The sequence below is a fragment of the Aquarana catesbeiana genome, linkage group LG09 (genome assembly GCF_042186555.1).
Source record: "Aquarana catesbeiana isolate 2022-GZ linkage group LG09, ASM4218655v1, whole genome shotgun sequence".
NCBI classification, from domain to species: Eukaryota; Metazoa; Chordata; class Amphibia; order Anura; family Ranidae; genus Aquarana; species Aquarana catesbeiana.
Window position 1 is genome coordinate 168,004,337 of NC_133332.1, and position 12,988 is coordinate 168,017,324.

The following is a 12,988-nucleotide window of genomic DNA, read 5'->3' on the forward strand; positions in this document are numbered from 1 at the left end:
GTATACTGATTGGTTTGCACAAAAGTTATAGCGTTATCAAAATAGGGGAAAGGTTTATATAATTTTTATTATTATTATTTTTTTTACTAGTAATGGCGGCAATCTGCAATTAAGGGGTTGACTGTGTTTCCTATGTGTGTTTATAAGTGTGGGGGGATGGGAGTGACTTGGGGAGGAGACATATTGTTGTTCCTACTTAGTAGGAACACACAATCTTTTTCTACTCCCCTGACAGAACCGGGATTTGTGTGTTTACACACATATATCCCCATTTTCATTCTGTCAGGAGCGATCACAGGGTTGCCCTGCGGACATTGCGCCTGCTGGGCATACGCATCGGCTCCGAGGACATGCTGCAGGCGTGCGCGTGCCTGCTATAGCATCTTAAAGAGACGACTTTCAGCTAAGGCGATTTGCACAGCTGTGCCAACCTGCTGCAGTATAACTGCGGTGGCTGGTCGGCAAGCGGTTAAAGACATTGCTGCCTCCAATGAAGACAGGGTGTCTCCCAAAAATAGAAGTGTATCATCAGCATATAAGGTGATTTTATCCTCTCCCACAGATCTACAAAACCCAATAATATTCTTTAATTGACGAATAGAGGCATCCAGAGGTGATAATGGGCATCCCTGTCTAGTTCCTCGTTGCAGTGGAAAAAGGTGCTGATATATGTCCATTTACATATGTCCATTTACCTGCACCCGTGTCACTAGGGCAGTATAAAGAAGTTGCATCCATTTTATAAACTGGGGTCCAAAGCCAAATTTTTCTAAACAATGCCACAAAAAATCTTATTATATGCTATCAAAAGCTTTAGCCGCATCAAGTGACAATATTGCTTTATTGTCCAGATTTTCAGTCGGAACCTGTAAATTAAGAAATAAATGCCTTATGTTCACTGCCGTAGATCTATTTGGAATAAAGCCTGGTTGATCTCTATGCATCAAGTATTACCTCCATCAATATAGTGGCTAACACTTTTGCCAGTAGCTTCACATCTGAGGTAAGAAATTAAATAGGACGATATGATTCAGGGTTCAGGGATTTTATCAGGTTTTAGCAACACTACAATATTTGCTTCAATCGTAGATAGTAAATAACCACTTTCAAATGCTGTATTAAAGACCTCCAACAATTCAGGCAACAAGTCTTCTCTAAAAACCTTATAAACCTCCCCTGGTAACCCATCTGCACCTGGGGCTTTATTGTTAGGCAAATTAGCAGAGGCCATTTCAAGTTCCTCTAATGTCAGGGGTTGGTCCAGCATCTCCCTATCCCTCTCTGATAGTTCTGCTAACGTAATGGAATTCAAGAAGGGTTTCAAATCAGTCTCCTTATAGGATACTTTGCTACTATACAGGTTTTTGTAGAAATCAACAAAAGCTGATGAAATATCCAAAGTTGTTCGTATGATTTCAGTAGGTGAAATTTGTAATTCAACTACTTCTGATATTGGTTTTTGGGATTTTAAAACTGAAGACAAAAGAGGACCCGTGTTTTCCCCATCCTCAAAATAAGGTTGCTGAAGAAAAAAAACATTTATGCTCTGCTTTTTTACGAGAGATACCGGAATATATCTGTCGTTTTTGTATCCATATCTGTTGTATTTCTTTAGTAGGGTTCGCTATATATTGAAGTTCCGCTTTTAAAACGTCTTCAGTCACTGAATATTCCCAGGCTCTAGATCTTTTTTTTATTCTTGAAATTTGAGAAATTAACATACCTTTCATATAGGCTTTTAATGAATCCCAATAAATTTGTAGAGATACAGTAGACTTATTAATAGTACCATCAGTCAAAATATCAAGCTTTATTTTCTGTTTTGATGGAAAAAGGTCAAACCAATAAGGCTTGATATTCCATAAAGTGCTAATGTGAGTTAAATTTAAAGTTTACTTAAGAACTAATGGGGAGTGATCGGACAATCCTCTAGCTGCATATGAAACTTCAGGTATGACAGGTAACATCATAGATGTAACCAATGTCATGTCTATTCTAGATAAGGTCCCATGGGTGCTAGAAAAGCAGGAAAACACTCTCTCATTAGAATGTAGCATTCTCCAGATATCCATAAGGCCTATCTCCCAGATAAATCCTGAAAAAGGAGTACATGCAGAAATTACTGGAGTTGTATCCAAGCTAAATCTATCTAAAGAAAGATCGAGATAATTATTGAAATCTCCTATTAGCCAGGGAACTCCCGTTTTGTCAGAAATTCAATAGCTCTTTACATATGATTTTCTATACAGTATGCAATATAGAAAAATATAGTGACCTTTTATGTCCGTTTGGACCAGTGTCTACAGGAGAAGTCTACTTCATTTGATATCAATATAGATACTCCTCTAGAATATATGGTATATGTAGAATGATATTGTCTATTATATTGCTCTTGTTTCAAATAATTTAGTTTATGTATGTTTAAATGGGTCTCCTGCAGGCAAATAATAGACGGAGAAAATTGTTTCAATGTAGTGAACATAGCTTGTCTCTTTACTGGGTCACTAAGCCCCCTAATATTCCAAGATACTTATACTTGTGTTGGAATTGACATATTGCTACAATGTTAAATTACCCCTGGTTCCTGGGTCATATCCCTGGAAAAAATTGCATTTTTTAAACAGCTCAAGATGTATGTTCAATCTCTCTACCCCAAGATCCAAAGGTAACGCTATTGCGCATTTTACCTGAGGACCTTGTTCCATCTTCCTCCAAGTTAATGTTGACCCATTTATTATTCCTTGCTCCTAAACTTATAGCCATCCTTGCTCTTAAACTTATAGCCTAGGAGTGGTTGCTCTGCCCCCCCCCCCCCCCACTCAATGGTAAAATGCTGTTGACGCTATATTGGAGAGAGAAAGAGTGACATACCAGCATAGGGGCTGCCCTAAAAAAATCCAAAAAGTGTTTATCTGTCATCCTCCCTATCGGGGTCCTTTCCTACCTCTTCTTTGTAACTCGGTACTTGACCTGCAATTCCTGCTACTATATCTGCCTATACAGAAAATGGAGGGCAATTCATATTGTTTGCTCATACTTGTCTGCTCACTTGCCCTCTAGGGGTTTAAATGTGTTATTGTTCAAAATTTATAGATACAGCAGGTAAAGTAAGTATTGAACACATGGAATGACACAGGGAAAAAGCATTGAAGACATGAAGAAAGGGAGGTGCAAAAGGGCACTGACATGCAATTTTCACCACATGTTGGTATCAACCCATGCAATCCATACATACATACAAAGAAACTAAAACAAATAAGTTCAGAAATTAAGTTATATGTAATAAAATGGAATGACACAAGGAAAAAGCATTTAACACATGAAGAAAGGGAGATGCAAAAAGACATGGAAAGCCAAGACATCAGCTGAAATCTATCAGAAAGCAATCCTGCCCCTTGTCAGTGCAAATTAATATCAGCTGGTTCAGTCTCAACTGATGGTCTAAAAAAGTTGATGGGTAAAAGGAAAGAGCTCTCTCAAGACCTTTGCAAGCTTATTGTTGCAAAACATACTGATGGTATTGGTTACAGAAGGATTTATAAACTTCTGAATGTTTCAGTGAACACTGTTGGGGCCATAATCTGGAAGTGGAAAGAACATAATTTCATCATAAACCGGCCACGACCAGGTGCTCCTCGCAAGATTTCTGACAGAAAAGAATTATCAGAGATTTGAGTTGTCCAAGAGTCAAGGACCACTTGTGGAGAGCTTCAGAAAGACCTGGAATTAACAGGTATAATTGTTTAAAAGAAAACAATAAGTATTGCACTCAACCGCCATAGCCTGTTTGCACGCTCACCATGCAAGACTTCATTGCTGAAGAAAAAGCATGTTGAAGCTCATTTAAAGTTTGTTGCACAACATTTAGACAATACTGGGAGAATATAGTCTGGTCAGATGAGACCAAAATTGAACTCTTTGGATACCATGTTTGGAGGTCAAATGGCACTGCACAGCACCCCAAAAGCCCTGTGTGGGGCTGTTTTCAGCATATGGTACTGGCAAACTTCATGACATTGAAGGAAGGATGAATGGAAAAATGTACCAGGTCATTCTTGATAAAAATCTGCTGCCATCTACCAGGTTAATGAAGATGAAACAAAGGTGGACATTTCATCAAGACAATGATCCCAAACACAAAGCCAAGGAAACTCTCAATTGGTTTCAAAGAAAGGAAATAAAACTGCTAGAATGGCCCAGCTAATCATCTCACTTGAATCAAATAGAAAATCTATGTAAAGAACTAAAGATCAGAGTTCTTAGACGAGGTCCGTGGAACCTTCAAGTTTGAAGACTGTGTGGAAGAATGGACCAAAATCACACATGAGCAACACATGACTAGTTTCTAGACATGTGCACACTGAAATATTTCGTTTCGGAATTTCGTTTTCGTCTGAAAAATAAATTTATTTAGTTACTCCCGAAATTCGTTTTTATTTATTTCGTTTTTCGTTAAAAATTGCATTAGTCCGAAAATCCGAACTGAGGTCGAATCTGTCATTGAAGGCTTATGGTGTCTGTCGAATGTTCAAAGAAGATTCGACGGAGCAGCTGAACTGTACGATGCCGTATAGTTTACCTGCCCGTCGAATCTTCTTAGAACTTTCAACAGACACCATAAGCCAAAGTACGTGTGTTACTTAGATCTAGCTATTTTACTGCTCCTCCTCTTTGGTTACAATCAGCCAATAACATTCATCATTATTTTTACTTATCTTTTCTCCCCTACGTCGAATCTTTTCTCCCCTACGTCGAATCTTTTCTCTCTATGTAGAATAATCTTGGACTAATAGGGTTAAGGTTAGGCACATTCGACCACAGGTTTGATGGACACAGATTGTTATTGTCATCATCATGTCGAATCTCCTATCTATATCGAACTGTTGTAGCAACGAAAACGAAAATAAAGCATTTGTTTATGTCGGATCTTTCGTTTTTCGGATTCTGCACTTTCGTTATTGTTTGTTAAAATGATAACGAAAATACCTGAAATTCGGACGAAAAATGCATTCGGACGAAAACGAATGCACATGTCTACTAGTTTCTCCATAGAGGAGGCGTCTTGAAGCCTTCATTACCAACAAAGTATTTTGTACAAAGTATTAAATAAAATGGTGACATGTTCAATACTTATTTTACCTGCTGTATGTTGGACATATTGTATAAGGTGCTTTTGCTACAAAAAAAATTGTGATATCGTGCTACCTGGGTGTATTAAACTACATGCACACATAACTGTTAAGCGCGGGATTCAGTATGTGTATTGCTGCTATTTTGGACATTTTATATTGATAAGGTACTTTTATTTTTATTTTTGTTTTTATTTGCTATTTTGCAAAATCTGAAAAAAAGAAAAATGAATCAAAACTACCTGATTAAAAAAGTGGTATTAAAGCCAAAATTGTGACTTTTCCTTACATGTAAGACTATAAAAATTCTTATCTGTAGGGGGCCTTTGAAGTGACTTGAACTTACGCCATTTAGTACTTTTATTTTTGGTTTTCTTTGCTATTTTGTAAAATTTTCTTATTTGTATAATATTGTTTGCTATTTTGTATCATTTGTATAATATTGGCATCAGCTTGCGGGATCGACGTAATTAAAGCAGGCGACAATTTTATCTGCGTGCATGGAACACTGAGTGTGCTCTAGATGCACAGTGTGCCATGTCACTATGGCGACTCCTGTGCACTCGTATGGGAGTGACGTAATCGTGAACTGGCCATTCAAGCCTACAAAGCACCTGAACCTGGAAGGAAGACTGGGCAAAGTTAAATGTATCTGCAGCAGTGACAGCACACCACTGGAGAGCTCTGTTCGTAAGGTAGGTCTGTCACAATGTGCTAGTATGCAGTACATACTAGCACATTATGGTATTAACCTGCAGGGAGACATTTAAAATGGTATTAAACCCAAAACCAAAAATGTAATATATTGCAGACTCCCAATGATTAGATGTGGTGGCTGCATTAGTTTTCTTTTTTCCCTCTATTTTCACCTGGTGATCTGACCAATAACACACCTCCTGTATTAGAGTGCCCCCACTCTGGATGAATGAGCACATGGGGCACAGCAGACAGCAGCATTATCAGTCTGGGGGGAAATGTTAAATGTACTAGCAGATTTAAATATACTAGCAAATTGAAGTCAAACTGCAGTTTACACTCTATAATCAGTTACAGCAGTTTTTTATTATTTTGGGGATAAAGGTTTTACATGAATAATGCGGATCATTGTAAAAACTCTGTCAGTCAGAAATGGCTTGTCTCATCCCTGTAAATTGATACATCTGGAAGAGAGCTTGTTCTTTTGAAAAATAACAGACTTACTGACCAGATCACCAAATGAAAATAGAAGAAAGAAATCCTAAACAGAAAGCTAATACAATCATCACATCTAAGAATTGGTGACCTGCAACATAATAAATGTGTGTGTTTGGGTTTAATACTGCTTTAATTTTTAAATTTATGGTCATAGATTAGGCAAGAGATTATTTCATCAGGCAGAGGTCTGATCTGTGCCAGACGTGTGAATTTCACAGATACCAGGATTATGAATATGCTATCTCTGAACCAGAATCCCAGTTCAAAAAGAATTAGCTTAAATTGCTTCTAAAGCCAATTTTTTTTTTACTTTAATGCATTCCCTGCAATAAGGTAAAAAAAAACCTTTTACAGCTTGATGTCCCCCTCCTCCTCCCTAAAACTTACCTGAATCCTCAATTGATCCAGCACTGTGCACAGCTGGATCTCTTCTTGCTTCCTCTTCGCACAGGGACTCAGGCAGCAGCAGGAGCCAATGGCTCCTGCTGCTGTCAATCAAATGCTGTGAGGAAGAAAGGGGGGCAGGGTCAAGTCACGCCGTGCGTGTCTATGGAGCGCAGCTCATAGACACACAGAGTTACGGAGTGAGCATGCACGTATGCTCCCATAGCTAACAGCTTGCTATGGAGGCACTCAGAGAAGAGGAGGAACCAAGACTGCCGGCGGGGGACGCCAGAAGAAGAGGAGTATAACATGTTTATTATTTTAATTAAAAAAAATGCCTTTAGTAACACATTACCTGGGATGATGCCTGAACTAAGATGATGTAGTAATTCTACTGAGAATAGCAGATGAATATATTGCCAAGAGGACTACTGTGACCACTGTCAAGAGGTAATAAATACCTGCATATGTTATAATTTTGCTGACCATACATGGCTCAAATTTCGTCCAATTCCTGCTGAATTGGCAGAAGTGGGAACTGCACTCTGGTCTTTAGCAGTTGCCCTATGGAGGATTGTCTTTCCATACACTCTGCACTAACTGAATGCTTTATTGAGCTAAAAGCTGATTTCTGGTTGCTACTGGATACAGTGCCTCACTGTTCTTTGCACTAAACTGCTTTATCGGTTTCAGTACTTTCCAATCCAATTACCTGGAGCTCCAGGGGCTCCTGGACGACCGGATACTCCCTGCACTCCTTTCTCACCACTGGGGCCAGCGGGACCAAAGCCAGGAGGACCTAAAGGACCTCTATCTCCTGGAAGCCCAGGAAGTCCAGGATCACCAGATGGGCCACGATCACCTTTGAAGGCAAGGCCACCCTAAAAGTAAAAAGTACATTATATATCCATATTAATTATACAACACAAAAGGCCTTACATATATCAGTGTTTGGAATAAGAACTTTCTGTTTTGCAGAACCATTAAGATTAAAAAAATATTCTTTTATTTTCTAGAGCAGTTTAGTAAACTGAAAACATTAGATTAAATAAAACGATTGGCTATTCAATGTGGATTTAATAAACCATTCAAATGAACAACTGGTGACACTAACTACTTGTCATAGGTCCAGTTTTAATGCTATTTACGTCATTAGAAAATGTAAAACGTGACAAAAAAATGTGTGATGGAAAACAGCCTACTTATCGCTGAAATCCAATGCAAATCTTCGGGTATACTATATATACACAGGCCACACCACTTCAAATAGTAAATAGATGGAGAAGCACTCATCTACCTAGTGGCAGGATGAAGGCACAGTTCTCCAAAGTCAGAGCAAGACCTAAAGTTAAGACCAAATTGCTATGACTGGCAGAACCTTGGCTACATGGGAGCTATAAGACTAGGCGCTGCCACTCTTTAAGGTTCTCATTTTGTGTGCATTCTGATATCTGTCCATTCACGACCCTGCCAGTGCTGACTGATCCTTTACTATTGTAAGGGTGAGAGAATGTTTACTACAAGTAAGTAGAGGCGCTCCTGTTTTTCCTGATGACGCAATGGAGTGCAAAACGCATTGAGCGGGGCCAGAACTTGCAACCTCATTTCAACCACCTATACCGCTTGTCGGCAAGGTGTCTGCTGTTTGATCTCTTGTGTCATATTTTAGCAATGTGAGTAGCATTTTACTTTTAACAAATAAACACACATTTATCAGTATTTACACTATGTGTGTCCTTTCTCCCTCTTCCTCTATAGTGGCTGTTTGAGATACATGTGACCTGGGGATAAAGCATTTGAAGCCAGTGGATAACTTAGGCTAAGATCCAGTGGACCAGAATAATTTAACCAGGACGTGTCAGTGTTTCATGCATGTTTGGTCTCTGTAACTGGGGATCCAATTGATCTGGTAAGAGGTTTTTAGTGTGGTGGAGAACATGTGTTTGTGTTGGAATTTCCGGGACTTTCCAGGACTTTGGAGTTGATAGAGGAAATTGACTATTTTTTCACTTCTTTTTTCTGAACACATTCATGACACATTTATTTATTGCATATGGATTTTTTATTTATTCATACAGTTGCATGGATTGAAAATTTGCACGTATTTTTTATATATATTTATTATCATTTGCACTGTATTGAATTAATATTTTTGCCAGGAAGCGCATGATATTTTGTATATATGTTTGAAAATCATTCCAGGTATTTGAATGGTATATGGGTGCAGCTCTTGTTGATTCTATCACACTTTAGCACAAAATAATATTTTATGTTTTTTTTTTACCTTTACTATTGTAAGGGTGGGGGAATGTTTCCTACGAGTAAAGAATCAGTTAGCGCTGTTGGGGCTGTGTAGTAAACATCCACTGCTCTGGCAAAAAAATCTGTTCCACCAGGGCTGACCAATCTTTTACTATTGTGAGTGAACAGTCAGTGCTGGCTGATCTGTGTGAGCTATCTGCTGATGCAATGTATGTTTACTAACAGCCAGCAGATCTATCCCACAACCCTGCCAGCACTGACTGTTCATTCACAATAATAAAAGTTCAGTCGGAGCTGGGGGGGGGGGGGTTGTGTGATAAATCTTTTAACTGCTAGTAAACATTCACTACACTGGCAGATAGTTCACAGAGTTTCGTCAGCACTAAGTAATCTTTTCCTAGTGGCTTGTGTTAGGAATAGGGCTGACCCATCCCCTATGTTGCGCTGAATGACTGCACTCATTCCCAGCGTGCACCTGCTGTCGGAGACAAGTGCTGTCAATCATGTCTCATTACATATGGTCTCCTTCATACTGTGTGGTTGAAAAGCGGTGGGGGGCACTGTCAACCATGAGGTTTCAACTATAAAACCTAGAAAGAAAAAATGTGCTCTATGTACATTGTACCCATCTGCAACACAAAAAGTAAGACTTCTTTAATTCTTTTATCCCCCCATCTATTTAACCAGAGTTCTTTCTGAGGTTGCTAGGGGTTCCTTGAGCAGTGAACAATTTCTACTCATCAGATACTGTAAATTCCCACTAATACCAATAATTTCATCTCTCGGTCAGAGGGTATTCTCACTGATTGTAAATGTCATGGGACATCTTTCCACTATTAGCATAATAGAGGACCTTCTCCCACTGACCACCAATCTAACGGGGACTTTTTCCACTGACCACCAAATGAAAGAGGGCAATGCACTCACTACCAATGTAGGGAAACACTAAACTAGCCACCAGTATAAATTAGCACTTCATCTCACTGACGAAGGAAACACTGCAATTTTCATTGTCTGTTTTTGGGCATTTTTTTTTTTAACATGTGGACATTCCTATTTTTATGTATGATTCTTAGATTGTAAGCTCTAAGGAACAGGGCCCTCTGATTCCTACCGTATTAAAGTGTATTGTATTTGTACTGTCTACCCTCAAGGTGTAAAGCGCTACGTAAACTGTTGGCGCTATATAAACCCTGTATAATAATAATAATAATCTCAATCCATTATTATTACTGAAAATAGTTATTTTTTTTTGTATGGGGAAGTCTTGGTTGTCAAATAATTTAGGTTTGCAATATTTCTTATCATTTTATTTGACCTTACATCTACAACTTTCTGTTCACGTTAATGTGCTGTGAGCTGATGATATAATAACTATTAGCAGGGGTTCCCTGATAAATACAAGTTCTTCTGATATATGATATTTGAATCATGCATGGGCTTCTTTTATCCCTTAGAAAATCTGTCAGGAGCATTGTTGCATTTAGAGTAACCAGCTTCACCTGCTCTCTTTTGCATCCCTTTGCATGTGGTACTTAGTTACTGCTACATGGATTATGCATTTACAGTATAAAAAAATGCAGCAGGAGAACTCAGGTACTTGTTCCTGCCATACCTAGGTAATGGGTAATCTTTACACTTGGAGTCCCTATCATATGTAAGCTAACCTCCAAAATAAATAAAGACTAGGCACATCAGTATTTTGTGGGCTTGCAACTGTAACCAAAATAAGGCAAATTTATAAAAATGGTCAATGTAGTACTAGAACACTGAGGCTTCAATTATGGCCCCACTATTGCCTATAAATAGATACCCTGTTGCCAACAAGTCTAATAGGAGATTTTCTAACACTTTTTAAAGAAAACAAAATACAAAGAGTGACACATTTTCAGAATAACATGAAGAAGTAATTACTCTCCAAAACATTGGGCATAACACATTAACACATGACAAATTAACTGAATCGTTGAATGACACGGAGAAAACAAAAATAACATACAGGGTCTCCTTTAGGACCTGGAAGGCCTGGGATTCCATCTCTTCCGGGGTTGCCATCTAGACCTGGACTGCCTGCTGGGCCTGGGAATCCTGGGTCACCCTTTTCTCCTTTAAGTCCAGTCTGTGAAATAACTTCACCAGGGTCTCCTTTGGGACCAGGCCGTCCAGGGCTTCCAGGAACACCATTAAATCCCTGTGCAGACAAAAAGTTAATTTTTTACTTCCTAGCTCAATGCCTAGAGCTCAATCGTATAGGTGAAAAAGTGAAAGGTAGAAAATGCTTTTAACTTCTTTATTCAATATTTACCCTATTTATGTTTTTTTAAATTCAATTTCATTTTAGGTTCAGTGGTTCATTTGCAAGCATCCTCAGATATTTTTTTTATACAGGAAAGGTAGGGTGCATCTTTCAAACATTTCGTTTTCAAACCCTGCATTAAAGTAGAACTTCACTGACGAAGTAAACCATTGAGAACATTCTATGGAGGAGATTTACTAAAACTGATGCACAAAGAATATGGTGCAGCTGTGCATAATAACCAATCAGCTTCCAGGTTTTATTGTCAAAGTTTAATTGAGCAAGATGAAGTTAGAAGCTGATTTGTTGCTTTGCACAGCTGCACCAGATTCGCCAGTTTTAGTAAATCTCCCCCTATGCATCTTTTGCAATAAAACAATCTGACCTGCCTGTTTGCAATCCTCTTTAGAAGGTACACTGAGCAGCACATGCACAGATCAGTGTCCATTCTCAGTATGCCTCAAAGGCGGAATGAATAATCTTCCATAGATATGCGTGGGAGTTAAGTCATTCCGGCCCAGCCACTTGATGATGGCCAAAGATCCAGAACTACTTATTTACAGTTAGGGGTGAGCCATGCAAAGGATAAGGTGGAAGAAAAATGTGGTACAGTAATTTAGAAACCACAAAAGGAATCCAATGTTGGCAGTCCCTGTCTTCATTTAAAATACAGCTAAAGTCAAAACTTTTTTTTCCTTACATAGAGAAGAGAACTGTTGGAATCCCTGCCACTTTGTGTCCCATTGGGGCGATTTCCCTTCATTGCCTTACCTGTGGGGTAAATCTTTTCTTAGACAGCTATCACTATGTCACTAGAACAGGGGCCCCCATTTGGAGGACTTCCCCTCTATTATTGTTCTGGTAACAAATTAATATAACATGTTGGATTTTACAGCATTTTCAGTTCATGTGACAGTAATCACCAGGACAAATGGAGATGGTAGATCTCCACAGTGGGGACATACAGTAGTATTAAGTAGTAATAAATACAGGAGTTTTAACCACTTACACATGTACTCAAAACTACAAAAGAAAAAGTTTTTACTTTAGAGAGACTTTTGCCGCGTACACACGACCGGACATTCCGGCAGAAAAGGTCCGACGGAATCATTCCATCGGATATTCCGATCATGTGTAGGCTTCATCTGACTTCTTCTTTTGAAAATTCTGACGGACCTAGAAATAGAACATGTTTTAGATCTTTCCGACGGAATCAATTCCTATCAGGAAAACCATTCGTCTGTATGCTATTCCGACGGACCAAAAACGATGCAAGGGCAGCTATTGGCTACAGGCTATTGAACTTCCTTTTTCTAGTCCCGTCATCGCGTTCTATACAAACGGACTTTGGTGTGATCGTGTGTAGGCGGAACTCCGTCGGAACCCCATCGAAAAAAACCGTCAGAGTTTATTCTGCCGGAAAGTCCGGTCGTGTGTACGCGGCATTTGACTTAACTAATGAGACAATTGTCCCTGACAATGGAAATATTTTAAAAAAGAAATTAGATATAGGCTTATATCTATATTTTATACAAAATCCAAGACAATGCTGGATACCAAACACTACATTGTTTCTACTTATAACAGGCAGAATTTTAACTCAGATAAGTCTTTCTCAAGATCAATCTAAGGCGAAAACGCATTCTGTTATGTCAGCAAGGCATCCTAATAAAAACATTTTAAAAAATGTCATAGTTTCGGCTCCGGCATCCCAATAAAATGT

At 38.8% G+C, this 12,988-nt stretch overlaps 1 protein-coding gene across 2 annotated transcripts in view; it reads right to left on the bottom strand.

Annotated features, from left to right (window-relative positions):
* Positions 1 to 12,988, bottom strand: part of COL4A5 (collagen type IV alpha 5 chain) — a 233,341-nt gene that overhangs the window by 89,189 nt on the left and 131,164 nt on the right. For both annotated transcript variants that reach the window (XM_073599381.1, XM_073599380.1), the window contains exons 24-25: positions 10,969 to 11,160; positions 7,420 to 7,588 (exon numbers count right to left, since the gene is read on the bottom strand). In XM_073599381.1, the coding sequence (XP_073455482.1) occupies positions 7,420 to 7,588; positions 10,969 to 11,160 (361 nt within the window). The remainder of the gene's footprint in view (positions 1 to 7,419; positions 7,589 to 10,968; positions 11,161 to 12,988) is intronic.